This window comes from Misgurnus anguillicaudatus, chromosome 17, assembly GCF_027580225.2.
Source record: "Misgurnus anguillicaudatus chromosome 17, ASM2758022v2, whole genome shotgun sequence".
NCBI lineage: Eukaryota > Metazoa > Chordata > Actinopteri > Cypriniformes > Cobitidae > Misgurnus > Misgurnus anguillicaudatus.
The window spans coordinates 27920192-27947972 of record NC_073353.2 but is presented as its reverse complement, the minus strand read 5'-3'; the positions used below and the strand labels follow the sequence as shown (position 1 = coordinate 27947972).

The window sequence follows — 27781 nt, the reverse complement described above, 5'->3', positions numbered from 1 at the left end:
GATTGGCCAATGTTGGGTTGTTTTAATGCAACCATGGGGTATAATAACCCAGCAGTTGAGTTGGAACAACCCAGCATTGGGTCAATTTTACATGAGCAGTGTGTTCTGTCCGACATTTGCCCATTATGGGTCAAAAATAGCCCAGCTATTTTTAGAGTTTAGTAAATTTAAGTCATCACATCATAAAGGCACACTTTACACGTGTTTTCTAAGATTTCCTCAGTTTTTTGTACGATAGCAATACATTGCAGCGCTTTCCCTGATAGATGCATCCACTTATGAAGATGGGTGAAGAGTTTCTGCTGAATGATAAGTTACGTAATTTCTGATGTCTCCCTGGACATCAGTTTTATTGCGTAAAAAACATTTAATCGATTTTTATGTTTAGCTTAGCAAGCCGTTTGGTAGATTAACTTGTGAGGGTTTTAGTAGTGGTTTATACAGTGGTGTCCACCCGTATTAAATGTGGTACAGTCCAGTGATTTTGAGCAGCGCCTGCAGGGCAGCGCAGAGATGAAGCAAGCCAGTAACAGTTCGGGCTGAAGATGGACTGAATACCTGCACAAACTGAACCGCTACAAACTGGATCATGATTTTGCTACACGATTGCTGGATTCTGTTTGTACTGTTTTCACGTGAGTTATAATCTGCTTTACATGTTATTGCTATATAGATTAGAGTTGGGACAGACAATTATAGCAAACTGCAACAGGTTGGCCGTTTTGAAAGCCCTCAGGCTTTATTTATAGATTCATAACAGGTCGCGCGACGCTTCTGTCGATAAAACATTTACATGGGACTCATTTGGAAATTACACATTACTTTTAAGTTAAATCCGCGATGTTACATATAATTTTAAATACTTTGTTTTAAAATAATAAAAAATGGTTTTAATTATAATTGTTTTGTTGGGTTCTTTTTATTGTTAAAACAAATAGCACAGTTAATAACATAATAATAATATACGTCCATTATGAAAATTAAGCATTTTTTTATTACATTTTAGTATTTTTATTACATAAAAGAGTAACGTTAGTAGGCATGTTAATGACCATTTGATTTATCATAGTTGTAAGCCTACTACAAATATCATGGTATAACCTACAGTTCCTTTTAATTGTAAGTTTGTGGTTACTATAGGTTTACTACAAATACTCTAGTTAAACTATGGGTCATTTTCGTAAGGGTTAATAGTAGACTCAAAAGGAAGTCAATGTGTGATTTTGCTCAACAATAATACTTGATTATTGTTAGTTAATTTTCTGCATATGTAACAGAGAATTCCCAACCCAAATTTTCATACGGTATGGAAAGATTGGTTGTGGAAAAGAATTGTGGGAATGTGTTTAGTCCAGACAAGCTGCTTTGTATCAGCTTGTACCAGTTTATGAAAGTTCATTCAGCAGATATAACATATTTTGGTATTATGTAGCAATTTCATTAGTAACATTTAAGCTCAGTTGGGTAGACAAGTTAAAAGCAAGTAATAAACCTATAAATAACTCTTGACCGTTACATTGTTTACATTTGCATGTTGTAGGGAAAATAAATTTTAACTTAGTGCAGCAATATAGCTTACTATCTATTAAACCCCTATAATTATTAATAAACACAGGATATTAACTATTTACTTAATTTAGTTTAAGTTAAATGCTTCAGCTATTTATTAACACAAAGTAAAGTGTAGTTCAAGTAGCGGCTTGGTTTAAATCCCTTCAACCTAATTGGGTGTTCATGGATGACTGAGTCATGAGTGTATCTTATTGGTGGGACCTCAGCTTCCCCCTCCTGCACTGGGTCCTTGTGAGTGGGGGTCTATAAAGCCAAACAATGATTCAGACAGGCAACAGAAAGGACAAAAGGAGGACCCCAAATACGCTGAACAGAGTATTAAAGAATGTAAAGCAGATTTTCACATTTATTCCCCTTACTAATATCAGCATCACTCCAAAGCTACACCAGGAAAATGCTCAGGAAGTTGCTCTGTTTCCTCTAATGGCAACAATGCATGACCACAGATCTCATAGGCATCTGTGATTACATGCAGTTGTATATTTTTACACGGTGTGCTCCACCCTTTGATGAGAAGTTGGGTGTCACAAACCCTTTCTGTTATGGGAGAGGCCTCCGCCCTACTTGGACTAAACATCTCTTTCTTCATTTTCAACAAAATTTTTAGGTTGCACAACCCCATCCCTATCAAACAGTACGAGACTGTAGATACAAGCTGTGATGTTTCATCTAAACTGACAGCCCCCACCCTAATGCACCCCACGTAGCTTGGAATTTAACTTTTCTCTACTTTAAACTCACCCACCCCACCTCACACCTCTCCCTCTCTCTTCTCGAATACTTCTCTGATTTTGTTCATCTTGTTGTTCCATGATCTCCCACACACGGCTGGACAAACACACTCTTTCATGGTTATGCACACACTCAAATGCTCAAACTGACTAGATCCAGATGTTTTCAGCCATTCAATCCTCTTTCCCCGTAATCTCTAGCTGATAAAGCAAATAGCCTTTGGAATGGTATGACTAAGCGTTCTCAAAGACAGGCACTGTGGAAATTTAAGGTTTTGTTTGATCCAGTGGTTGGTCAAGCTTTGTCTGAGAAAGGGCTTTGGGTAATGAGCGCATGTCTGTCTGTACCATTACACTCACGGCTCTCAAACACCATAATACTAATCATGAACAGGTCAGTAGTCATTATAGCGCTTAAACAGCCAATGATGACACTCTCTGTACTGTTGGGTGTGTTTGCTGATGTAGAACATTTTACGTGAAAAAGGTGCAAATACTTTTTTATTGCATGGGACAGGGCTGTAAAATATGTTGATATCAGCAAAATATCGCACTTGCATATATCACAGAATGGTGTGCAACTAAAAGTTTCTATTATGTCAAAGTTATGTATAGTCAATGTTTTGGGCCGAGGTATAGCAGAGAGACTGGCACACAGATGTTAGTGCCTGGGTGTGTATGAGTATATACGCATGCTCTGACGTGTGAAAGATGATCAATGATCAGAAAGAACCTGAAACATGCATGTAATGGTTATGTAATTGTTAAATTGTATTTTCTGATCAGGTCTAAAGATATGTTTTGCAGATTGGAGGTCTGAGCCTATGGGGCTATGAAAGACACAGACACCAAGTTCCGTTCTAATCATAGTCAAAGGTTTATTGATAAAGTTTCACAATATATAGAGGTAAAAAGAGGACATTATATTCATGCAGGTGTCTGATATAAATTATACTCATCCCTCTGTTAATATAAACAAAGAAGTGCAGTAGATGTGGACCAGACCTGGACCATTTACATCAGGGCTCAGTATAAGCCAAAGAGAAGTTACATAATAATCTTGTAATTTGCAAGTTAGGACATATAAAAGTTATTATTGCTTAATCATATTGAGAAATCAGAAAACGAGGAATATGTACGATTAAAGGGACACTCCACTTTTTTTTTTTGAAAATATGCTTATTTTCCAGCTACCCTAGAGTTAAACATTTGATTTTTATCATTTTGGAATCCATTCAGCTGATCTTCGGGTCTGGTGGTACCACTTTTAGCATAGCTTAGCATAATCTATTGAATCTGATTAGACCATTAGCATTGCGCTAAAAAATAACCAAAGAGTTTTGATATGTCTCCTATTTATAACTTGACTCTTCTGTACTAAGACCGACGGAAAATTAAAAGTTGCGATTTTACTTTGCTGCTGTAACGTGGCTGCAGGAGGTGCAATATTACGCAGTGCCCGAAAATAGTCCCCTGCTATTGACAGTAATCAAGGGGACTATTTTCAGCTGCTGCGTTATATCATTTCCCTGCTGCATCCATGTTACATCAGCAAAGTTACTGATTGTTACACCAGAATGAGAGGATAGTTCCTAGCCATATCTGCCTAGAAAAAATCATAACTTTTAATTTTCCATCGGCCTTAGTTCATAAGGTAACTACAGAAGAGTCAAGTTTTAAATAGGAAACATATCGAAACTCTTTTGTTATTTTTTAGCCTGATGCTAATGGTCTAATCAAATTCAATGGATTGTGCTAAGCTATGCTAAAAGTGGTACCATCAGACCTGGAGATCGACTAAATGGATTCCAAAACGGTAAAAAAAATCAAATATTTAACTCTAGGGAAGCTACAAATATTTTCCAAAAAAAAGTGGAGTGTCCCTTTAAAAACAACTGTTTTTACTGGAATATATAAAATAGAGATGTTGGGTTTGTGAAACAGCTAATTAATTCTTACAGTAATTTAAAATTTATTAATTCTTACAGTAATTTAACATTTTTAAATATGTTTTAGTAGAGTTTATATGGATTTTACAAACTTGAAGCATTTTTTATCGCATATTAAATACTGCATTATTAAAAAAAATGCAGTAGCGTTTTACTGCAGATCATGACATTTAAGGGGCAGTTTGGATTCAGATTCAAGGGGCGGAGCGCGATAACTTCCCACTGCATTTTGATTGGTCCGCAATTTTACCACAAGACACGTCATACATCTGTTGTTGCGTTACCATTTATGCATTTATGAGTCGTTACTAAATTTAGTTATTCTTTTGATGGACAAAACAAACTTTACTGCATTATGACTACAATAAAAGTAGTGCCTTTAAGTTTTTTTGTTATAATGTTTTGGAGTAAAAGCAAACAGTAACTCATCAGTGTAGTACGCGCCATCTTACCAGGCACAGTTTAATACCTATGAATGAATACAGTACAAATATGCATAATGAATAAAAATATATGACATGTTATTTGGAAATTAATAAACTGAATGTTCATGGACTTTGAACTTGTTTTAACGCTTCTCTTTGCTTACAGCTAAGAAACAGGTTTCCCTCGTAGAAAGTTTACTTTTCTTACTTTTGCTTGTAAAACATATCAAATAAAAATGTGTCTATATATTTACTCGTATATCAAATAGCCATGTAATAAATGAGATAATCTACAGCCTTGATATCACCCTGTTGGGATTCTGCATGACGTGTCCTATCTTAAATAAGATAATAGTTTGTCTAATATTAAAACCCTAGCATGAAAAGAAACTGGTTTTAAACACATATCTCATCCCACCCTTAAATGGATAATTTTGGACTGTCCCAGCTTATAGGTCTTGACATTGATAGTGAATTTGAAACACAATCTCATGGCAATTCATACGTATTTTATTGGATGGCTAATTTGTACGCAGCCATTCACGATTTTCTTTGCCGCTGTGACGTTGGGGTTAGAAGTGAGGTTTCATTACAGTTTTTTATGATTATTGTTTATTTTTGCACGATCCACTTTGTACAAACTCATACGAATTAGCCAATCTGTACAAATTCCCGTGAGATTAGGCTGGAATAGCTTTTTTCAAACTCTGCTAAACATCCTGTCTGGTTCAACCAAGTAAATAATAAACTGTATGTGTTCATCTCTTTTTCACAGTGCAAAGTGTTGCTGGTGTACAAGTGACCGTGAAAGATGAGAAGAAGTTTTCCATGCTTTTCTCTTCCGTCGTTCTTCCGTGTCATTACACCACCCATTCCACCCAAACTGCAGTGGTGCAATGGTGGTATAAGTCCTACTGTAGAGACCGCACTCGGGATTCCTTCACCTATTCAGAGACCCTGGGGGTTCATGTCTCTGATCTGGGAGTCACGTCCTATCTGGACTGTTCGGACAAAAGCCGCACTGTCCGTGTAGTGGCCTCTGCACAAGGATCTTCTGTGACCCTAGCAGAATACTACAAGGAAAGAGACATCTCCATCATTAACAGTAATGTTTCTCTGCTTTATTTTACCATTTCTTCTTTAGGTGGAGGAAGTTTAGATGGAGTGGAGAATACAATATTTCCTATAGGGAAAACATCCTAATTATAATCTTTGTGAATCTTAAGAGGATTTATAAAGCAAGATTTTAAACCGTGTTAGTCATTCGTAAAGTTGAATGCCAAACTTAATGACTCTGGGGAGCTTCCAAAGTCATTTATTAACTAGTCGATTCAACAGGTCTCAAACACAAAGGTCAACCAGTTGACAGTTCAATAACATCCGAAGAAAATTTGTTTTTAAAAGGACAATAATTGTAAAATCATAAAAATTAGCATTTGCTTTCAAATGCAACAACAGACATTTTTAAGTGTGGCTGAATTGATTTTAAGAAAATTGATTATTTTCAAACTTTAAACCTCTTCTAAACGCAAATCCGCACTCTTGTGCATAATCTATGTCCCCCATAGGAAGCCCAGCCGATTGTGCTGTGTCTTCCTGTTCCCTAAATAGGGCTTTTTTTCTAGGTCGCACAATGGTCAGAGGGCTGGACCTCATAAAGGTCTCACAAAACACCCCCACAGCTTTCCTTATCAAACACAAACACTCTCTCCTCTGACATTAGTTAACAGAATTCACCCTCCTCCAGTCACATCTCTAACAAAGACTATGTTGAGATAAATTATTACCGATATCAAGTAAGAATGATAGGTTGCTCCTGCCAAAATAATGTTAAGTGCCAAAAGTGATTGCTGCAATTGTAACTAAAACCAGTGCTTGATGTTAAAGGTATAGTTTAGAGATACAAAGTGAACAGATTGTGTGGTGTTTCATTGATAAGCAAAATAAATAAATACATGCTTGATTTTATTTTGGAGTAACAATCCACCAAATCTGCTAATAAGACCAAAATAATCATTTGAAATTAACAAATTATGTCCTGGTTGTTCAGAAGCAGATTTGCGCATTGGCCAGCTACAGTGGGGCGACAGCGGGGTTTACTCCTGTAAAGTGATCATTTCTGATGACCTGGAAGGGGTAAATGAAGACCAGGTTGAGCTGCTGGTTCAAGGTCAGTCTTTCAACAACACAAAAATGTTTTGGGTGCCTGTGTAACATGTGTTTTAAATAATCTTTGTACACAAAAATATATTTATTCTTTCTATAGAACCATTTTTGGTTATCCAAAAAGAACACTGAAAAATGCAACACGAAGTTAAAACAACTTGGTTTTGAAAGTCAATTTAACCTACTACTTAAAGTTTTGGCTTAAAAAGTTGGTATAACTTATAAATTCAAGTTTAAATTGTATACCTTATTTTTTTAAGTTAAGGTAACATAAAAATATGTGTTGATTTGACAAAAATGTTGCAAATGTTTTAAAGTGAACCCTTTTAAAGGGACACACTTTTTTGAAAATATGCGCATTTTCCAGCTCCCCCTGGAGTTGAACATTTGATTTTTATCATTTTGGAATCCATTCGGCTGATCTCCGGGTCTGGTGCTACCACTTTTGGCATGGCTTGGCACGGTATATTGAATCTGGTTGGACCATTGGCATCGTGCTGAGAAGTAACCAAAGAGTTTCAATATTTTCCTATTTAAAACTTGACTCTTCTGTAGTTACAATGTGTACTAAGACCGATGGAAAATTAAAAGTTGCGATTTTCTAGGCAGATATGGCTAGGATCTATACTCTCATTCTAGTGTAATAACCATGGACTTTGCTGCTGTAACATGGTATACGCACTGCCCGAAAATAGTTCCCTGCCATTGAAGTTACTAAAGGGACTATTTTCAGCTGCTGTGTTATATCATTGCGCCTCCAGCAGCCATGTTACAGCAGCAAAGTCCTTGATTATTACGCCAGAATGAGAGTATAGTTCCTAGCCATATCTGCCTAGAAAATCGCAACTTTTATTTTTTCGTCCTTTTTAGGTCACAATGTAACTACAGAAAAGTCTAGTTTTAAATAGGAAAAATATCCAAACTCTTTGGTTGTTTTTTGGCGCGATGCTAATGGTCTAATCAGATTAAATGGATTATGCTAAGCTATGCTAAAAGTGGTACCGCCAGACCTGGAGATCGGCTGAATGAATTGCAAAAAGGTAAAAATCAAATGTTTAACTCTAGGGGAGCTGGAAAATTGGCATATTTTCAAAAAAGTGGAGTGTCCCTTTAAGTCAAAGGTTACTTTTCCTCAATATACATTTAGTGCGACATAAAGGGTTCTGTAGATGTTTAAGATTCTTTATGCAACAATAAAACAAAACTAAAATTGGAACATTTTTGTGATTATTTTAGAGTTTTCTATTAAAAGAAGCATTTAAGAGCTTTTTTGGACTCCAAACATGTTTGTTTGTGTGTGTTCGCTCAGTTATTGTGTCTGAATGATTGTAATGCGAATTCCAAGTGCACTTATAACCGCTACCATGGTAACGAATAAACGGCGCATACCCCTCAACAGGGCTCGGATCCTAAATAAGAGGCTCCATTGTTCATTATGAGCCCCGGTAGATCAGGGCAACTTCACACATTCAACACATGCAGGACAGGACCACTGGAGAGTGAAACAGTGTGTTTTTGCCGTGTGACTGACCCAAACTGCTTAAGTTATTTCTGTGTCAGCTAGACAAAGGAAAGACAGACGCCTCATGCCAGACAAAGAGTAAATAACTGGCAGTTATTGACGTGAGCAATGTAAGCCACGTCTTAAGCCGTTACCATGGGAGCAAAGGGGTTTTCAGGGGCCAGAAGATGCCGGGGCCTCCAGAACAACCCTGTGTGGTGTAGCGAACAGACAGAGAGAGAGAGAGAGAGAGAGAGGTAATTTTAGATCACAGGTTCACCAAGAGTGTTTTGAATATACTTAGAAGTGCGGCAAGCCACTCTTGTCCTCCTGAGTAATCAAGATTTAATTGGTTCATGAATTGGAGGGAATATCAATGGATTCTGACCTGTGATATCAAATCTGGTGTATTGTCTGGTATATTGTTATTGGACTTTACAAGAGACACTCCTTATACGATCTGTCATATTTTCTGTTTGCATTTGGTTTCAGTTTGGCTCTTATCAGTTTCCTTTTCTGTTGACCTTCTGAATGATTCGCTAACACATGTGTTAGTGAATCATTTAGAAGCTCAACCGATAAGACTCTGCAAGTGGGCATGGTTTCAGTGCATTTTTTTGAATCATTAAAATTTGTCTGGGTGGTTAATATCACATTTTTCTCTTGTGTGATAAACCGAGAACACGTTTAATATTCAATTCAATTCAATTTTACTTATATAGCGCTTTTCACAATAGTTAATTGTTTCAAAGCAGCTTTACATTAAAGATGCAGTTTGTATTATTTGCGCTGCTGGATGGCGCCAAATCAAACAACAACAATGATGTTGTTTACAGACGCTCTGAAGCAGAGTGGAATTATGGGATTTGTAGTCTTTAACTCAACCGCTGATGGCCATCAATCAGACGAGAACGAGAAATCACGTTGATGGATAAGGTAATCAAGTCGTATAAATGTTGCGTTTGATGACATCGTTTATTTCATTATGTAAGTTTATATGTGATCATGTTTAAAACGAAATTTTCAGTCATAGATATTACAGTATTAGTCCAAATTCGATGGTTAACACAGCACAGAATTAAGTTTTCAACTTACAATCTACAATGATTTTTAACATAATGTATTGACAGTACAAATCTTATTGTGAAGTGTCTTAAAATGACCATTTATATTGCTGTACAATACCTTTGATGTGCATATCGTCCGCGGGAAGACGCGCTGATTACAATCGACACACTAATGTTGTCATCAATATAATAGCATACGTTTTTTGAAGGTTTACGAATCAAAACAACTCACCCATCGCGTAAAACACAAGCAGGATCAGAATCTCGGTCTAGTTAAATGTTGTCATGAAGCTCTCTCCATCCAGATTATGCAACAACAAATTGATCCTCTCTCGTTTTGTTACAAACTCTTCTTGGGTCGTTTGATTGGCCCGTACGCTAACAGGAGCTGACACAACCAGCGGCAGACGGTAAAGAGTTATCCATAAGTCCATAAGCAAGCGCATAGTTCTGCATTTGTCCATGACACTGGCTGCGTCCGAAAACTCAAGGCTGTGAGGACTTGTTGCCTCGCTGCCTCATGAGGACATGACTTCGGACTCGGAGGCCTGAAGGCAGCTCAGAGAAAGGCTTTCCGATGCACTTCAAAGGCAGCGTGTTTGAAATATAAACAGAGAGCGCCTTTGTGATAACTAATCACATATTTGAAAACTACAATACTAATTTCTCGCTAGAAATGCAATTAAAATGTGTAAAAAGTGAAAATATACTTTTATTTACACTAAATTTGTGCTCCAGTCGCTTCCTTGGCCGCCATTTTATTTTTTCGAACTCGACCACTGTTGTCATGTGGGTTACGTCAGTAAAGGCGGTGACAAAGGGTCACATGGATATTAACGTCATTGACATGCCCCGTGTCAATGTTTTGAATGGAAATGTTCTCACGATTTACAAGTAGTTGAAAACATTACAGATATTGATAGTAATCAGCTGGACAAAATATATAACACTGGCCTAGTGGTTTTTGGACATTTTACTGCAAATATCTGACAAATTGCACCTTTAATAGATGTATGAAAAGCATAAAAAAACGAGCATAGTAATAATGTAACGTATACAGTGAAGTAGTAAGTTAAGCCAAAGGTGGCAGACTCTCCAGGGGATGAAAAATCAGGGTCAGTGGAGATTCAGGGCTTTGCCCAGACTTCTGTGGTTGCATATAGATCCTGTGGTTAAATATTTAAAGGTCCATTTCACCGGTAGGAACATTAATCTTTATTTAAAGTGGGTCATATTTGTAGTCGAAATTTAACATAAATTTAGAATTTTGTGCCTATTTGACAGAGAAAAGACAGAACGTGACTTTAGGGTGCATTTGTATGGAAAACTACAACTCCCACAATGCACCACAATGCACAGCTCTGCAAGCCGCTCCCATTAATTGGAACACCGCTCAGATATGCTATTGTGTACATAAATGCCACGTTAGTATAACGAAAAAATAGAAAGACTCACTTTATAGTCAGACGTCCGTTTATTCCTGCCGGCTTTGACTGTCACTTCCAGTTTAGGATTCTAAAATATGTATCCAGGACACCGCTGTCCATATACAGTACGAAGCTTGGGTAGGATCAAGCTTTATTCAGTTTCTGATTTATTTTTGAAAGTGCTTGGCCAAACATGTATATTACCAAAGAAGAAAATGCTGCATCCTGCAGACAAACGCGTCCACCGCACAATATATATACAACACAGATGCAGATGTGCTCGTAAGCCGAAACATATCTGTAGAATAAACACGCGCAAAGTACCTCTCTTGCCCAGGACCATTCACCAAACAATTGTCCGTATCCTGATCCGATGCAGAAATGTTATACAGAAAGCACACAGCGCGAGTACAGGCACTACTAGTCCATCCAAGCTCGAGCCCGTCCGGGCTTCTCTACACAGCAGAGGCCAAGGGTCGCGTCATCTTCCCCGGGCTCCTCTACGTAGCCGAATCCCAAGCTCCGGCCTACTCCTCGGGCTTCTGTTTCTCCATCTGCCCCAGCTCTTTGCTCATAAAGGTCACAGCATCACGATTGCGAAATCACCCTCTTCCATATCATATCGATTACCTTCCGCTATTATTGTAACATGAAATCTGGCTCGCTTCACAACATCTGTAAGCTTAGCTTAGCATAAAGATGGCGGCTGATAATTTTTTTCGTCTGTGTGTATATTTTCCTTAGTCTCACCCACTGATCTGTAATAGTTCTGTAGCATGAGTGGGTCCCACCCATAGCCCCCACCTTGGAAAAATGAGAAATGGGTGTTTGTAGTCTTAGACCCTCGACAAAGATTAAGCAGTTCCTTCTTTCAATGACGCAAAATGACCATTTTTGCATCATTGAAAGAAGGAAGTGCAACACTGAAATCTTTATTTCTCCCGTCTCAGGGGAAACTGAGGGAATGATGCACAACCATTCAAAAATATGACTTGGTTCTAACGATACAAAGCTTAATGCAAATCGCTGAAGTGTCCCTTTAAATATTATACACTTTAAAATTAATATTAATACATTACATCTTCATAATATCATTTACATAAAGTAAACCTTTAAATATTACTAGAGATACAACCCAGCATCCAATAACTGTCTTTTCACCGTCTGTGTTAACAATATACCCAGTATAGTCCCGCTATACTGGGCTAACTTCTCAGGGCTAACTTCCGGTGGCGCTGCTCTGTGGCTGCCCCGTGGCGTCTCTCGCTCTACCGTTGGCGTTTTCACTTTGGCAATCTTTGGTTTTTAATTAATTAAGTAAGCTTGGGGTTTCTAACGAATGTGGATGCTTTTTTTTCTGGAGATAATTAATCATGGATTTCGCAACATGGAGTGGGATCGGACTGTTGTTGACATTTCTTAATATTTATCTTTCCTGTGGATTGAACTTGGACTATATCGCGGGTGGCATTGCCACAAATGAAATCCGATATGATCGGGAGTTTTTATTATTGCTTCGCGACTCTGTTTTAGTGGAGCGCTCTACAGCAGTTGATAAGATTCCGAACTCCATTAAAATAAACGAGAAGGGAGTTAAAGAGCATACCAAGCGCAAACGCGGATGCAGAGCAGGCCTCCGTCGCCGATTGAAGCGGCTGAAAGAGAAAAATAAACTTTGCTTGCCTACTACCCTTCTAATTAACGCACAGTCCTTACGGGCAAAAATGGATGAACTATCAGCAAATATGCGCTACCTACACGAGTACCGGAATTCCAGTGTTTTGGCAATCACCGAGACGTGGCTGGACAGCAATGTTGCTAACAACGAGGTGGAACCTGTCGGTTTTTCATCGTTTAGGACCGATAGAGATCCTGACATCACCGGGAAGACTCGAGGAGGTGGGGTATGTGTTCTTGTTCGAGATGACTGGTGTCGAGCGGTCAAGGTTAGAGAAAGCTTGTGTACTGCTGACATTGAATTGTTATGTGTTTCTCTCCGGCCGTTCTATTTACCAAGGGAGTTTCCCCAAATTTTCATTACTGTGGTATATATTCATCCTAAAGCAAATGTTAAGAACGCCCAAGAGATTATTTACAATTTATCTCAGAGACTTGAGACAATTTCCCCAGACGCACCCAAGTTTATTATGGGCGATTTTAATCACTGTAATGCTAAGAAGAGCTTGAGCACATATTACCAATATGTTGACTCTCCCACAAGGAAGGAAAAGACTCTAGATATGTGTTATGGAACTGTTAAAAATGCCTATATTTCAACAGTTCTCCCTCCATTGGGAGCGTCTGATCACAGTGTGGTTTATCTCCGGCCTGTCTACCTGAGATTACTTAAAAGAGAAAAGCCTCAAGAAAAGTCTGTCAAAGTATGGGACAATGACAGTATAATGACTTTGCAGGGGTGCTTTGAATGTACCCAGTGGGAGATTTTCAGTACAGATGACATCAATGAACAAGTTGAAACAGTTACTGATTATGTGAATTTTTGCATAGACTCTGTTATTCCCACAAAGACATTTAAGGTATACCCAAATGATAAACCCTGGGTATCAAAAAATCTGAAGACCCTTATAAATGAGAAAAGGAAAGCACACAGAAACCAGGATGTGGCTGGCCTTAGAGATACCCAGAGGCAAATTAAAAGACAAATACAAATAGATAAATACACATATAAACAAAAACTAGAGGAATCTTTGATACAAGGTAATCCACGATACGCTTGGCAGGGGATTAAAAATATGACAAATATATCTCACAGGGGAAGATGTAAACAACTCCCTGTGCTTCAAGGATATGAGGAGCTGGAGATGGCAAATCAGCTCAACTCATATTATTGTCGTTTTGACAGCAGAGTTAGTGATGAAATTCCAGAGTGTTCAGTACCACCTGATGCTAATTCTTCTGTAGGTTTCCACATTACTGAAATGGAGGTTAGTCAAATCTTTAGAAAATGTAATCCCCGAAAAAGTCCAGGCCCAGATAAGATATGTGGAAATGTCTTGAAACATTGTGCATTTCAGCTTGCGCCAGTTTTTACAGAAATTTTTAGAGTATCCTTTAATTGTGGTATCGTCCCTGTTTTATGGAAAACATCTACAATAATCCCAGTGGCAAAAGTCCCTAAGCCCTCGGAATTAAATGATTATCGTCCTATAGCACTCACATCACTTGTGATGAAGAGTTTTGAGCATTTAGTAAAGAAATACATTGTATCTGTAACTCAACATCTCATAGACCCTCTGCAGTTTGCATATCAAGCCTCTAGAGGGGTTGAGGACGCAATTACAACTGTACTGCATTTGTTGCATTCTCACTTAGAGAAACCAAAAACACATGTAAAAATTTTGTTCGTGGATTTCTCTTCTGCTTTTAATTGCATTTTACCAAATATACTAGCTGCTACTCTGACTAAAGAATTCTTAATAGATAGTAGGACGCTTGCTTGGGTGACAAACTTTCTTAGCTCCAGAATTCAGCAGGTTAAAATAGGAGGGTCTATCTCTGACAGATTGACTACTTCAGTAGGAGCTCCCCAGGGATGCGTTTTATCTCCCTTATTATTTATTTTATATACAAACTCTTGTGTGAGTTCTTTTAAAAACAGACACATTGTAAAGTATGCAGATGACACCGCTTTAGTGAGTCTTTTAAATGATGGGGAGGATGAACATGGGCCTGTTCTTGACTTCTTTATAAACTGGTGTGAAAATTCAAATCTCTTTCTAAATATTTTAAAAACTAAGGAAATGGTTATCGATTTTAGAGAGAAACAGTTAACTGAAATTCATCCTACACTAATTAATGGGGAGCAGATAGAGTTAGTAACAAATTATAAATACCTTGGTGTAATGCTTGACAGTAAATTAAAGTGGGATGCATGGTCAGACTGTGTAAGTAAAAAGCTACAACAGAGAATGTACTTCTTAAAGAAATTATTGATTTTTAATGTCAATAATAGAATACTGTTGATGTTTTATGAAGCTTTTATTGAAAGTATTGTGTCATTCTGTGTTATCTGCTGGTATGGTAACGCCTCTGAGGCCCAGAAAAGATTATTGGGGAAGGTGGTAGTTACTGCAAGTAAATTATTAGGAATAAAGTTAGAGAGTATAGATAGTATATATAAAGGAAGAGTGTTAAATAAGGCAATTGTCATTGTGAATGATAAGAGGCACCCTCTATCCGATTCTTTTAAACTGCTACCATCAGGTCGACGATATTGTGTTCCCAAATGCTCAAAAAACAGGTTTAAATTCTCTTTTATACCCCAAGCAATTAAGTTTTTAAATTCCTCTCCTCCTAGTGGAAGTTGATAAATAGTCCCCAGACTACATGCTATAATTAGGTTTTTACTATTTATTATTATTCTTTATTTTTTTTATATATGTGTATTTGTGCGTATACATGTATATCTGTACATACGTATGCCAATGTGAAAATCGACAAATGTCTGAGTGAGTGTTTCGCTGCAACCCAAATTTCCCTACGGGGATAAATAAATACTGAACTGAACTGAACTATGAGTAACCCACTTCTAGCCAAAATAAACTTAAATTTAGTTATGTCGTTTTTGCCAATATAAATTGCACAATGTATGATTTTCCCTCATATAAGCAAAGTCAACAGTGATTACAAGGTGTTTGGTTTAATTTTTTATTTATAGTATTTTGTTTATTTTTGGACTATCGTTAAACGTCTATTACATTTTCACTGCCCAAATTTGCCTTGTTTTAGCCCAGACGTGGGCTGTGTTTGGATGCATATTATTGGTCTTTTAAATGTAAAATTGCTTGCTGGGAAATTCCCACTTGCTGTCTTGGTCTTTTTTTTTAAGTTTACTTTAAAACTAGCGCTAGTTAAAAATAAACAAATAAAGAACAAGCATGTCCCTTTAAACCTGATATATAAGTGCATGCATCTGTATAATTTGCTTATGGTGGTGCATGTAATTATTTCAGTGTTTATTATCGTAGATCTAGATGAAGGCTTAACGTGAACAAATCATTTAGTTTGTTTGCTTTCTTGGTTGTGTGCTAAACGCAAGACTGAGTTTACAGATTTTATGTGCAATATTCAGTTTTGATATTCAAAATATCTGTTTTGTTAAGCTAATTGATGCTTTGATTTAGCCTATATGACACAATTACATAAAACACTTAGTGAGAAAGACAATTTATTCATGTCATGCACTGGACGTAAACATCACCTTATATCACATGGCGTGTTGAAAACAGCTTTACTGTTACTTTTATAATCGATTAGACTTATGATTTTCAGCTGGCAGAAAACAAGATGGATATAAATAGACTAAATTACATTGGAGGTGAGTTTTTTTGACTTATAATTATCCACCTAACAAACCACTTATAGCCCTCTGTTACCTCCCACAACACCAAAGCAGTATAACAGTGGGTTTTAGATACATGTGTACAATGTGCACTTTTTCAGAATATTTTTAATTTAGAAAATAAATTGTAAACATTTAGTTTCTATATCTTCACCCCTGGGATTACATATATCTGTCTTTTCCTCAGTTCACACAGTTCCTACCTCTCAGAATCAGTATGAGGTTCCCTGTACTCTCAGGTTACATTTGGTCTAATGAGGATAACAGCAGAGTCGAGAAGCTGATGGCAGTGCATACACAGCAGAGGGAGGTGGTTACTATTTTTCCTCTTCCCGTCTGCCTGCTCAGCACTTCCTGTCATTTAAGGATAATTCTGCTGGGACAGTGGTCATATTTTTTTTCAGCGAAAGACATGTTTAAAGACTTTTTTGTGGTCCCGTTTCTGTTAAAGAAGTGTGCTACTTATGTTATGTTACATTTTTTGGACACCTTTTGGAATGTAATAAACTAGAAGCATTCGCCTGCATACTTGCATAGAGCTTCAGGCTTTATACTAAAATGAAGGTCAAGTAGATGGTGAGAATGCTCTTTACTTTTGGCACTGTTTCAGGCATTGACAAAGTGTACTCTATAAAATAGACTGTACGTCTAAGGACACCCTTTCATTTCTCTCCGGGAGGATCTTTAATGGAAGATGATTGGATAGTTTTCCAGAACACCGTTTAATTTGCCAACACTGTTTCCGTGGTGATGGTGAACCGCTGCCCCCCTTTTTGTATAGCTAATGAAGCCATGTGATTAATTAGTATCCCATATTTCTCAACTGTCTCCCCACTGAAGCCCCCTGTGTCTCAATTCCTCCGTTTGGATAGGAGAACCTGATCTGTTGCTCAGACGGAGATATAAATACAGTACGAATGCACACACTAACATAAGCATATACACTGCGAACGTACATGTCAGAATATTATCAGTGTCAGCTATTGAACAGTATACTGAAATCATACAAAAAAAAATGAAGGACATCTCATTATTTTAAAGAACAACTTTCAATAGTAAGTAGACTGAGATACAAAATAAATATATTAAAAAAAAAAAAAAAAAAACTTTACTTCACAATCAAGTGCATCCAGTATTTTGACTGGTTTGTGTGTATCTGAAGGCTTTGTTTATACGGTAACATTCCTGAATGGCATTAACAGAGATTGTACATGATTTATTCTAAGCATGAAAAAAGGCAGATTATTAAGGGGTGGGGTTTAAAGCTATTTCATGCATTCTGACTTATTAACACAGTTAAAGAGTTGGATTTCTCATTACTTGTGCAATATGGCTGCCGTCGCATCATTAAGGTGGAGGCATCATTATTAGGGGAAAATGTCAAAAAAGCAGAGTATTTCTGTGCCGAATGCACTTCGCCAGGGTTCGAACTAGTTCTGAAAGTTTTTTAAAAAATGAAAGATTCATATGTAACAATCTTGCTCTATTTCTATTATGAGCAATTTCAGTGCAGGAAGTACAGTGGAAGTCCTTATATGGGCACTTTAACCGGAATAGTGCACGCACAAACCAACAAAGAGCTGACACGAAATCAACGTCAGCAGAGAAGTGTGTTGTTGTTTGTGAGGGAAATTTAAGCTTGTATATCTTCCCAATGAACCCAGCATTTTGGAAGCAATAGATATAGTTTATTTATCCAGGGTAGCAGTGGAGTTGTGTGTTTGTTTAACACTGAATTTCATTAAAATAGGGAGGTCCCAACCACTGATCTATATATGACTGGATTGCGCATAGAACGCTTAACGTAACAGCGTGAGGTGAAGCCAGCGCAGAGTTCGAGCCGCCATCTTGGTATACCCAGCCGGCAAAGGGCGTCATTGACTTCGATTTAAAATCATGTTTTAAATTCACCCGCTTTACAGCGTATCAGTAACACAAGATTATTTTTAGGATAGGTGTACGTAAATTAACTGTTAATTCTGGTGTTATTTGCAATGTTTATGTTTTAATCGGACAGGAAAATGAATTTATAAAAAACCATTAAGGTGAGTGTGTCTGCTGCATTCTGTTAATGACACGGGCATAAATAAAAAAAAATTTGGCATTCAGCTACACGGTCAGCGTTATTTCTCTAAATAAGTTTAGGTAACTTGTAAGTGTAGATAACATAAAACCAGCAAATTATTATTTAGTATTAATGACACGTTTGTCATTAATACTAAATATGCTGCGGTCTGTCTGCTAATCTGATACTGTAATGAAGATGAATGTATAATAACTGATTATAAACTAAAATGTACAACTTTCAGTAAAAACTATGTACATGCTTAGGACGTTTGTGTTGTAATAATGTACAGGGTAACTTCAGATATAAAAACGACTAGTAAAGTGATGTTTTATCATTAAAATCTGATCGCGTCCATTGATTTAATAGAATGTTTGAGTATACCAACATGGCGGCGCGGTGGCTTCACAGTTGTGACGTCATGTGCAATCCAGTCATTTATATAGATCAGTGGTTCCAACGGGTTCATGAATCGCAGGCGGAAAGTAAAACTGATTCAAATATCTGTGTTTTGTGGGCAGTTGGGGCGTAAGTGCATGTAATGCAAATGACACGAACATGTAGAGAATCATAAGTTTCCCAGAGATAGTGGGATAATGTTTTGTGTGTGTTGTTTGCTTGTGACTCACTTGTGACGCCTTGAGGGGGTCGGGTTTATTCGGAAAGAATCTGTAAAGCTTTTATAAATCTGATAAAACTAAATGAAGAGTTTGGTTCCAAAACGCAATAAATCCATTTTGGCTGATTTCGTTTAAACGTGTTTTCTATACCAAGAAAGTGACTTTAGGTTATAATAACATTAAAAATTCAAATCCATAATTTGATTTTCAAAGATTTATTATAAAAAGGAATTATTTTTTCCGCAAAATGCAATAAATCCATGAAGTTTTTTTTAAAGCTATAAATATTGAATCAATATATAAATGTGCATTCATTTTTGCCATGTTATATTCATTTAGTTGACTAGTGATATACACTGATTAAAAAAATAGGCCTAAACATTAATGGCATTAATCAAACACTTACTTCATATTAAGAACACTGTCATTTTTTTTTTTATAAATTTTATTAAAAATAAATGTATTTATTACTTTTCTAATTGGAAATAAAGAGAATAAGTGTAAAAAAAAAAAAGAACACTGTCATTACTGCTGTCATCCTTGGGACGTTATCGCTGATATTTTTAGACAGCGATCAGATGTAAAATGTTTTTATCCTGCTCGATTTTCATTGAATTTGAGTAAAATAATGAAAAGTTTTTCATAAGATCCCCTGGGGTCAATGTGTTAGCATGACAGAAGCTTAATGCTGTCGTGTGATAACAAGCAACAGCCGGCATTTTTCCGTCTCCCGGGTGCCTCTCGAGTAAATTATTCGATTTTGATGGCTTACGTTTTGCCACAGAAAACCACCACAAGTTTATCAATGACATCACAGTATTATTTTGTGTTTGTTTGTTGATCACAAAGTACAAAGTAGATGAGGAAAACTAGGATTCCGTGTGCATTCAATGCGTCACCATTGTTTGTTTACAGTGGTGCGCTGTGATTTGTTGAGCGGATTTTTGCATTCTGCAGAGAAGGAGGACTGGCATTTATCACCTTTTGGGAAAAAGGGGGAAAAGATGACAGAATAACATGGCAAATATTGGATTTTGCGTTAACTTTTTACATACCTGATACAATACTGATTTTGACGGTAACAAAATTTTTTAAATGCTGTTTATCGCGTTTTGGAACCAAACTCTTCAAATACTTTTGGGATATATGAGACATGTAATACTACTCTATAGGTACTCAAGATTAACATTAGAGAAGCAGAAACAGCGTGTGCTATTTGAGCTTTAACCACAAATCACGCACATTTTTAAATTGGCTTTCACTTTTGAGAAATCACTTGCCGCACTAACAGAGCAACTTTTCCATAACAACACAACACATGTGCTTTTGGCCCACAGCTCTATACTTTAATCTTCCACTTTCTGTCTACTGCTTCTGTTTATGTCTGATCTTTTCCCTTCTCCAGGTAGGACAGGTGTGCTGGATGACATCCTGCCTGAATTTGATTTGGAGATTATGCCAGGTACGCCTGCCATACCACTGCTGTCCTCTTTTCTCTGCTGTCCTTTTTTCGGGGGGAATTTCACATGGGTCCCCTTTTACTCATCTGCTTCATCCTCTGCTCCAATCTAACACAAATCTAAAGTATTCCCTCAGAAAATCTACAAAATTATAATACTGTTTTTAGGACATTATTTATACACAACAGGGCTTGCTCGAAATGTGTACACACATTTGTAATGAACAGTAAATAATAAACCCATTCAATTTTTCATAAGCACTTAAAGACGTGTAAATATGAGCATTTTTGTGAATTACAAATGTGTCTATACCTACTAAGGAAATTTACAGTGTATGCCGTAGGAATTTTAAGACCACACCCGGAGGAAGTTTCTCATTAGGTCTGTTGAGAGTCTAGATAAGAAGATTTGAATCATACACACATTCCCTTGCGGTTGGTCACGATCAGAGGGCTACATCCTGTGGGCAAAAATGATTTCAGGACATCATTTCCTTTAGGATCTGCTTTTCATTGTTGCTAGGAAAACCAAGTTTCCTGATGCGTTTTATGTGTCATTTATCATGCTTACGTAGATCACATCCTTGCTTGTTACGTTTCGTCCTCATGGGAGTCACAACATTCATGTCTGGATGGATGTGATGTATTATTTTACCAGCCAGTGTTTGTACACGAACCTCTGTCTTTCATGTTTCTCTTTTAGAATGGGTGTTTGTTGGAGCTGTTGTCATCGGTAGCATCCTTTTTCTGTTGCTGGTTGGGATCTGCTGGTGTCAGTGTTGCCCTCATTCCTGTTGTTGTTATGTACGATGCTGCTGCTGTCCTGATACATGCTGTTGTCCAAAACACTGTAAGTATACATGTCTACACAAATATACTAAAAATATACACCACAAATGAAATGTCTGTAGTATATCAAGAGTTTCCCAATGATTAGATTAAATGAAGCATTATTTAAGTGGCTCTGAGCTATACCAGAGCAGTTTTCCTCAAGACACACACATACACACATTGCTCAAAATAGTATCACCTACGACCTGACCAACTTAATCGTTTTTGTCTTTTTTAGTATATGAAGCAGGGAAGATGGCAAAGAGCACTCCAGCTCCTCAGATCGCCATGTATCAACCTTATTACGTTCCTGGTGTTCCTGTGGTTTCTTCAGTTGCACCGTCTCTCATTGACCCCAAGTTAACTGTTGTGCCGTCTTCAGTAGACAACAATATAACTGGAGGTGAGTGACAATAATAGATATTTTAACATTTGGCCATGTTTCTGTTCTTTTAGGTGGCAACATATAATATAAAATGCTAAATATTTGTATGCCTTATTTTTTGACCAGCTGTCCAGTGTAAAAAAGCACATCTGCATTTCAGGAGATCAATAGCAAAACCTGTTCATCTAACAAGTTTTCTTGTAAATTAGCATTTTTTTGTCAGTCGCAGTACACAATGTTACTACAGAAGAGTCAAGTTTTAAATAGGAAAAATATCAAAACTCTTTGGTTATTTTTGAGCGCGATGCTAAATGGTCTAGTCGGATTCAATGCATTGTGTTAAGCTATGCTAAAAGTGGTAGCGCCAGACACGAAGATCTGCTGAATGGATTCCAAAACGGTAATCAAATATTTAAATCTAGGGGAGTTGGAAAATGAGAATTAATGACACTTCCTCACAAATTTTCAGTAAACTTTCACTAAAGATGCAACTAGAAACAACTTATGAAGTAAAAATTGGAGAAACTGAACCACGCATTAGGGGGCGCTGTGATACATGTATCAAAGTCTTTTTGAAGAAAGTCAGGTCACTGCGCTCATAGATATGTCCTTCAACGTGATGACCAGCCGATGCCCGACCAACGACCACCGGCTAAACCAGTTTAATTCGCTTACCCGCCTCCTATCCCTACCGTTTCTATATATATATAAATATATATTAATTCCTCCCAAGGGTTTTTGTCCTTCTAGGACTTTTTCCCATTGGGTTTTTTTTCCTAGAGGGTTTTTAATCCCAGGGAGAGTCAGCCAACTTTGGCTTAACTTAGCACTTTACAGTATACGTTACATTATTAATATGCTCGCTTGTACGGTTTAACCGCTTTCTCTACTTCTTATATTATCTATTGATTTTCTGTGTTCTCCTCTACATCCCCCCATGCAAAGCTGCCCTGCAACAACTAACACCCGTGAAAAGCGCCACATAAACAAAACTGAACTGAATTGAATATGTATATAAAGGCTAGATGGCTCGTCCGCGCTGCTGGCCAATTGAGTGCAACGTCCGCATTTTGGCGGCCATCTTACGACAGGGCGCTCGCTCACTCGTAGCATTGAGTTTTAATGATGCAGGTACTTTTAAATGACCATAACTTGCTTAATTTTTTACCGATTTTCAAACGGTTTGGTTTGTTATAAACGTCAAAGATGTACCTATGACACTGCATACATATACTAAAAATAAAAAATAAATTCATTAAACATGTTAAAGCATCCAGAATTATAGCCACGTTAATACCGTTTGTAAAAACCCAAACCGTTTGAAAATCTGTAGAAAATTGAGCAAGTTATGGTCATTTAAAAGTACCTGCACCATTAAACTCAATGCTACGAGTGAGCGGGCGCCCTGTCGTGGGATGGCCGCCAGGTGATGCTGTTAGGGACTCCGCCTTGAGCCATCTAGCCTTTATATACATATCTATGACTGCGCTGCCATGTTTGCAATGCCTCCAGGTCAGTTTTGGCTAGATGGGATACAGCTATGGCCTAATTCTCACCAGATGTTGGGTTTAGGATTAGGATGAAAACAGCCTTTCTGGTTAGATGGGATACAGCTAAGACCCAAGATAGCGTGCACACCAAAGTGTTTACGGCAGCGGATGTTTTTTTAATTCTTTTTAATTTCTTTTCAAAAACGTCAGCAGCTAGCTGTATTTTTCTGTCTGGACGGCCCGGGCTGTTTCCGATACTGCGCATGAGCAAAGTTTAATGTTGTGAAGTACTACAGATATTTGAATGGTAACAGAGCCCCTGCCCCAGAATGTCATTCTTTAAGGGGACACTCCAATTTTTTTGAAGGTATGCTAATTTTCCAGCTCTCCTGGAGTTAAGCATTTGATTTTTGCTGTTTTGGAGTCCATTCAGCTGGTCTCTTGATCTGGCGGTGCCACTTTTGGCATGGCTTGGCATAATCCATTGAATCTAATTAGATCATTAGCGTCTTGCTCAAAAATAACAAAAGCGTTTCGATATTATTTATATTATTCGATACCATTTAAAACTTATAAAACGTAACTCTTCTGTAGTTACATTGTGTACTAAGACTGATGGAAAATTAAAAGGTGGGATTTTCTAGGCAGAAACGGCCAAGAACTATACTCTCATTCTAGTGTAATAATCAAGGACTATGCTGCAGAACCATGGGTGCAGCAGGCACAATGATATTACGCAGTGCCCAAAAATAGTCCCCTGCTATTGAAAGTTACCAAGGGGACTACTTCCAGGCGCTGCGTAATATGATTGCGCCTGCTGCAACCATGGTACGACAGCAAAGTCAAGTTTTAAATAGGAAAAATATTGAAACTCTGGTTATTGTTAAGCGCAATGCTAATGGTCTAATCAGATTCAATGGATTGTGCTAAGCTATGCTAAAAGTGGTACCGCCAGACCCGGAGATCAGCTGAATGGATTCCAAAACAGTAAACATCAAATGTTTAACTCTAGGGGAGCTGGAAAATTAGCATATTTTCAAAAAAGTGGAGTGTCCCTTTAATGGTTGACGATTGTTTTTTTTTACTGAAAGGCAAACCATAGCAATAGCAGTGATGCATCTTGATAATTTTAAAAGTACTCATAACGGACACAAGTTTGAATGTGATCCACGTTTGTTTTGAGTGCTGTCTTTTATCCATTTCATCTTTCCTGCACTATTTCCTGGCCAGAATTAGGCAGATTTGAAGTGAATGTATTTGATGATGAACATATAATACATACCAAGAGCAGAGTTAATATCATTATCTCATTTTTTAAAAGAGGTGAAGTTTAGCGGTTTTTGTATCTAAACTTCTCTTTGATGCACCTTAATATAAAACATAAATATAAAAGTACTTTTAACTCATATAAACTCATATCAAGGTGTACTAACATTGACATTCAGCTTTTATCTTCAAGGTCTTTTTAGTTTAAATTATAGTTGGGTGGTACAACCTTATTAGCTCATAAACCTATTGAAATACCATACAGTATATTTGAGGTGGTGACTTCTCCTCAGCCTTTGTTAAAGTTTTTATGTACAGTGATTAAGTAAAGCTCTCATTGGGATTATGGGTAGTGTAGTTCTTCACTGGTAAACTGATGACTTTCATCATTATTGGCAGTATTGTTTGCACATACATGCAACTGAATACTGTGTAAGTCTTACGTGTATGTTTTGTGGTTGTCCTGAATGTACAGCATATATTAACCTTGAATGATGTGTGAATGGACACAGCTACAACACACAGATCATGTGTGTGTGTCCACAGTGCGCAGTGGCTATCGACTACTCCAAGCCAGTCAGGGTCAGGACGCTATGAAGGTTGTGTACTACATAGAGAGGGACCTGGCACACTTCAACCCTACCAAGGGGGCCAGTCATTCATGTAAGCCTGTAAGCAACCAGCACGTTTCGGTGTGTTTGTGTGTGTGAAAAGTTAGTTAGTGGGATGCTATGTAACCATGTCACCAAAAACATTAGTCAAGATTATGTTCATGAGATGCCATCAGCCAATCAGCTTTGTGATGAGTGATTACTTACATGGTTTATTATGGCAAACTTTTGTAAGCCTTTGGAGAAACACACATACTTCCCATGCGAATTAGCTTTTTTACAGGTGTTATAGGCTTCCTTGTTTCAGGAAAGTATGTAGCTCCTCCACAAACAAACTTTAAAAGATATTGTGCCCTAAATAATGCCGTGACACTCTGGCTATTGAGAGTCAGACTGAGTTTGTGTTATTCACGTGGGTGTTATTGTACCAGAATTGCAGAACAGCATGTGTCTATAATGATGTCATTGTTTCAGCAGCTGGCAGCCTATCAGAACTGAGCTCTCTGCATGATGCTGATGTAGACTTCAGGCATACCTATCGGCAAATCCAGAGGAAGGCACTTACGCCAATCAGCGACCACAGCGAAGACCCACGCCTCCGAACATCATCGACCAGACAAGGACTCCGGCCCTCACATTACCAAAGCAATCCTTCTCTGGACGAGCATGACAGCAGGTACAATTTGAGTGTGCTGAAATATTAAAAATAAAATATTAACCGAAATGATGAGAGCAAATAGCCTATCTTTGAGTAGTAATATTAATTTCTGTGTTTGCAGGTGGAACTGTCGCTCTGAGTACTTGCCTCGCAAAGCCTTTGACTCTAGGGGGCGTACAGGCTCGCTAGATGAGCTGGAAGAGTTCGCTATGTCATATGGCCCACATGGACGTCGGAAAGGTGAAGGACCTCAGCGAGACTTTCGAGGACCTCAGCGAGACATTGAAATGGCCCAAAGGTCACGGGACCATCACACGTCGTATCGAAACGGCCCTCGTTGCTCGCGGGACGACGATGACGATGACTGGCATCGCCGAGCCTCACCACCTTCCCCACCTAAAAGGCGTGCCACTGGTGACAGCGAACGTTACGCTCCCCGTCAGAGGTCGTATGACGACACATACCTAAACAGTCTGCTGGAGCGCAAGGCCAGGGGGCACGGAGAACGAGGTGGGAGGGGTGACGATGACAGTGACACGCCCTCAAAAGGCAGTTCCAGGAAGAGCAATGACTGTTACCAAAGCAGGTCACCTAGCAACCGACCCGAGGAGGATGAGCAATTACCTCCGTACTCTGAAAGGGAGGCAGAGAGGTTTAGAAATGAACGGTACAGGACAGCTGATCCTGCCATGCGCCCTTTTTCTTACACACGTCCAGCCAACGGGCCATCCCATACATTGCAGGAGCGCAGAGAGGAAAGGGACAAACCCAGGAAACTGGTGAGTTACCTATAAACGTCTGCCCTGGAGCCATACTCTATACATTTAAGGGTGGACCAAAGAGTGCAAACTACATTCATGCCCTAAAAGATCAGAGATTAGAGACTGAGTAGCACTAACTTGGATGTACTCTGGTACTACTGTGGTCCTCATGCAGATGATGCAAATTCTCAATCCTATTTCCACAAATTTAAATGACGAAAAAGCACAAAATAAAATTACAGCTTGAAATTTTGAAAGCTAAATTAGTCAATTTATTTTATAAATAGAAATCTCTGTATATTTCTGTATGTGATTGGATATCTGCTTCCAAGCCTATTTTTTGTACATATTTGTATGTGTGAGAAGAAAAAACGTATGTATTAATTGTATATCTATTTTGTATTATGAAATCAAAATGTTATTTTTGTATGGAAATGTATGGAAATCAAAGTCCAAATTGCATGATCAAATCGGGTGTTAAATTCCTAAGCATGCTTTCTGTGTTAACTTTCCTAAAATGACATACTAACTCTAACGTGCTTGCATTACTGCACCTGACTGCCGCACTAACAACACATCAAGATAACACATCATGCTAATGGATGTCTAATGTGTGGCTCTTAATGTTTTTTAACAGACCACTCACCTAAGCAGAGACTCTCTAATTGTGTGACATCATCAGACTGTGCTGACATCATACTATTAACATCATCATCATCAAGATGAAGAGAAATGCACCCGATATCAATCAGGACACATTATGCAGGATCACACAGACAGGAAGAGTCAAGGGGAGGGGCTTACTGAAGGATTATTGAGGATGTATGATCATGTTTGTGTGTTACTATATTGAATATCTCCTATATTATTATTAGTCTACTTTAGACTACCAGTGCACTAGAATTTTGTGAACCACATTTTATGCAGTCAAAAATGTTTTCAATTTTGTTAAAACATTCCTTGTTTTTTGGATGCCTTAAGTACTGTAAATGGACAATGTTTATAATATTTCCCTATGTTTTTATATGTTTGTTTGCACTGTACTGTAAATGTGTGTGTCAGCTTTTATCAGTTGGTTTTCATGGGAATATGTGCCATTTGTATTTGTATTCCATGGTTTTAAAATAATGATTTTGATACAAACGCTCGTCTACATATTTTCTTTAGTACCTCTGATACCCTCTGTGTATTCATGATAACATTCCTGTGTTCCTTATCACCTGTACTGTATCAGTGCAAACTACAGATGCACTTGCTTCAACATACATAAGAACAACAAATAAGACATTTTTTAGCATTACAGGCCCCAGACCAAGCAGGAAACTGGACAGGACACAGTAAAGTAAAGGATGCGTCTTGCCAGGAAGAGATTACAATACCAGGAAAGGCCTCACAGGTGTTTAGTGATCAAACCGTGTTTCGCTGTCAGTGTTGC

The 27781-nt window shown here is 37.9% G+C and overlaps 1 protein-coding gene across 5 annotated transcripts; it reads left to right on the top strand.

The window, feature by feature from the left end:
- The first annotated feature begins 102 nt into the window (after positions 1–102).
- ildr2 (immunoglobulin-like domain containing receptor 2) lies at positions 103–27489 on the top strand. Of its 5 annotated transcripts, none has more exons than XM_055215895.2 (10): positions 103–635; positions 5453–5782; positions 6728–6847; positions 20291–20347; positions 21048–21194; positions 21414–21578; positions 24863–24979; positions 25405–25603; positions 25707–26364; positions 26984–27489. In XM_055215895.2, exons 1-10 carry the CDS (start codon positions 590–592, stop codon positions 27017–27019), a joined length of 1875 nt encoding a protein of 624 aa, XP_055071870.2. In that variant the 5' UTR covers positions 103–589; the 3' UTR covers positions 27020–27489. The 5 variants fall into 5 exon arrangements, with proteins under 5 accessions (XP_055071870.2, XP_055071869.2, XP_055071871.2 ...); XM_055215894.2 differs by having other exon boundaries at positions 25402–25603; XM_055215896.2 differs by lacking the exon at positions 20291–20347 and having other exon boundaries at positions 25402–25603.
- The last annotated feature ends 292 nt before the right edge of the window (positions 27490–27781 follow it).

Excerpts from the sequence above, each read along its gene's own strand:
- ildr2 (XM_055215894.2), top strand. The coding sequence starts at position 590 with ATGATTTTGCTACACGATTGCTGGATTCTGTTTGTACTGTTTTCAC. Across the intron at positions 636-5,452 it reads TCTGTTTGTACTGTTTTCAC|TGCAAAGTGTTGCTGGTGTA; the intron begins GTGAGTTATAAT and ends TCTTTTTCACAG. Across the intron at positions 24,980-25,401 it reads CAAGGGGGCCAGTCATTCAT|CAGCTGGCAGCCTATCAGAA; the intron begins GTAAGCCTGTAA and ends TCATTGTTTCAG.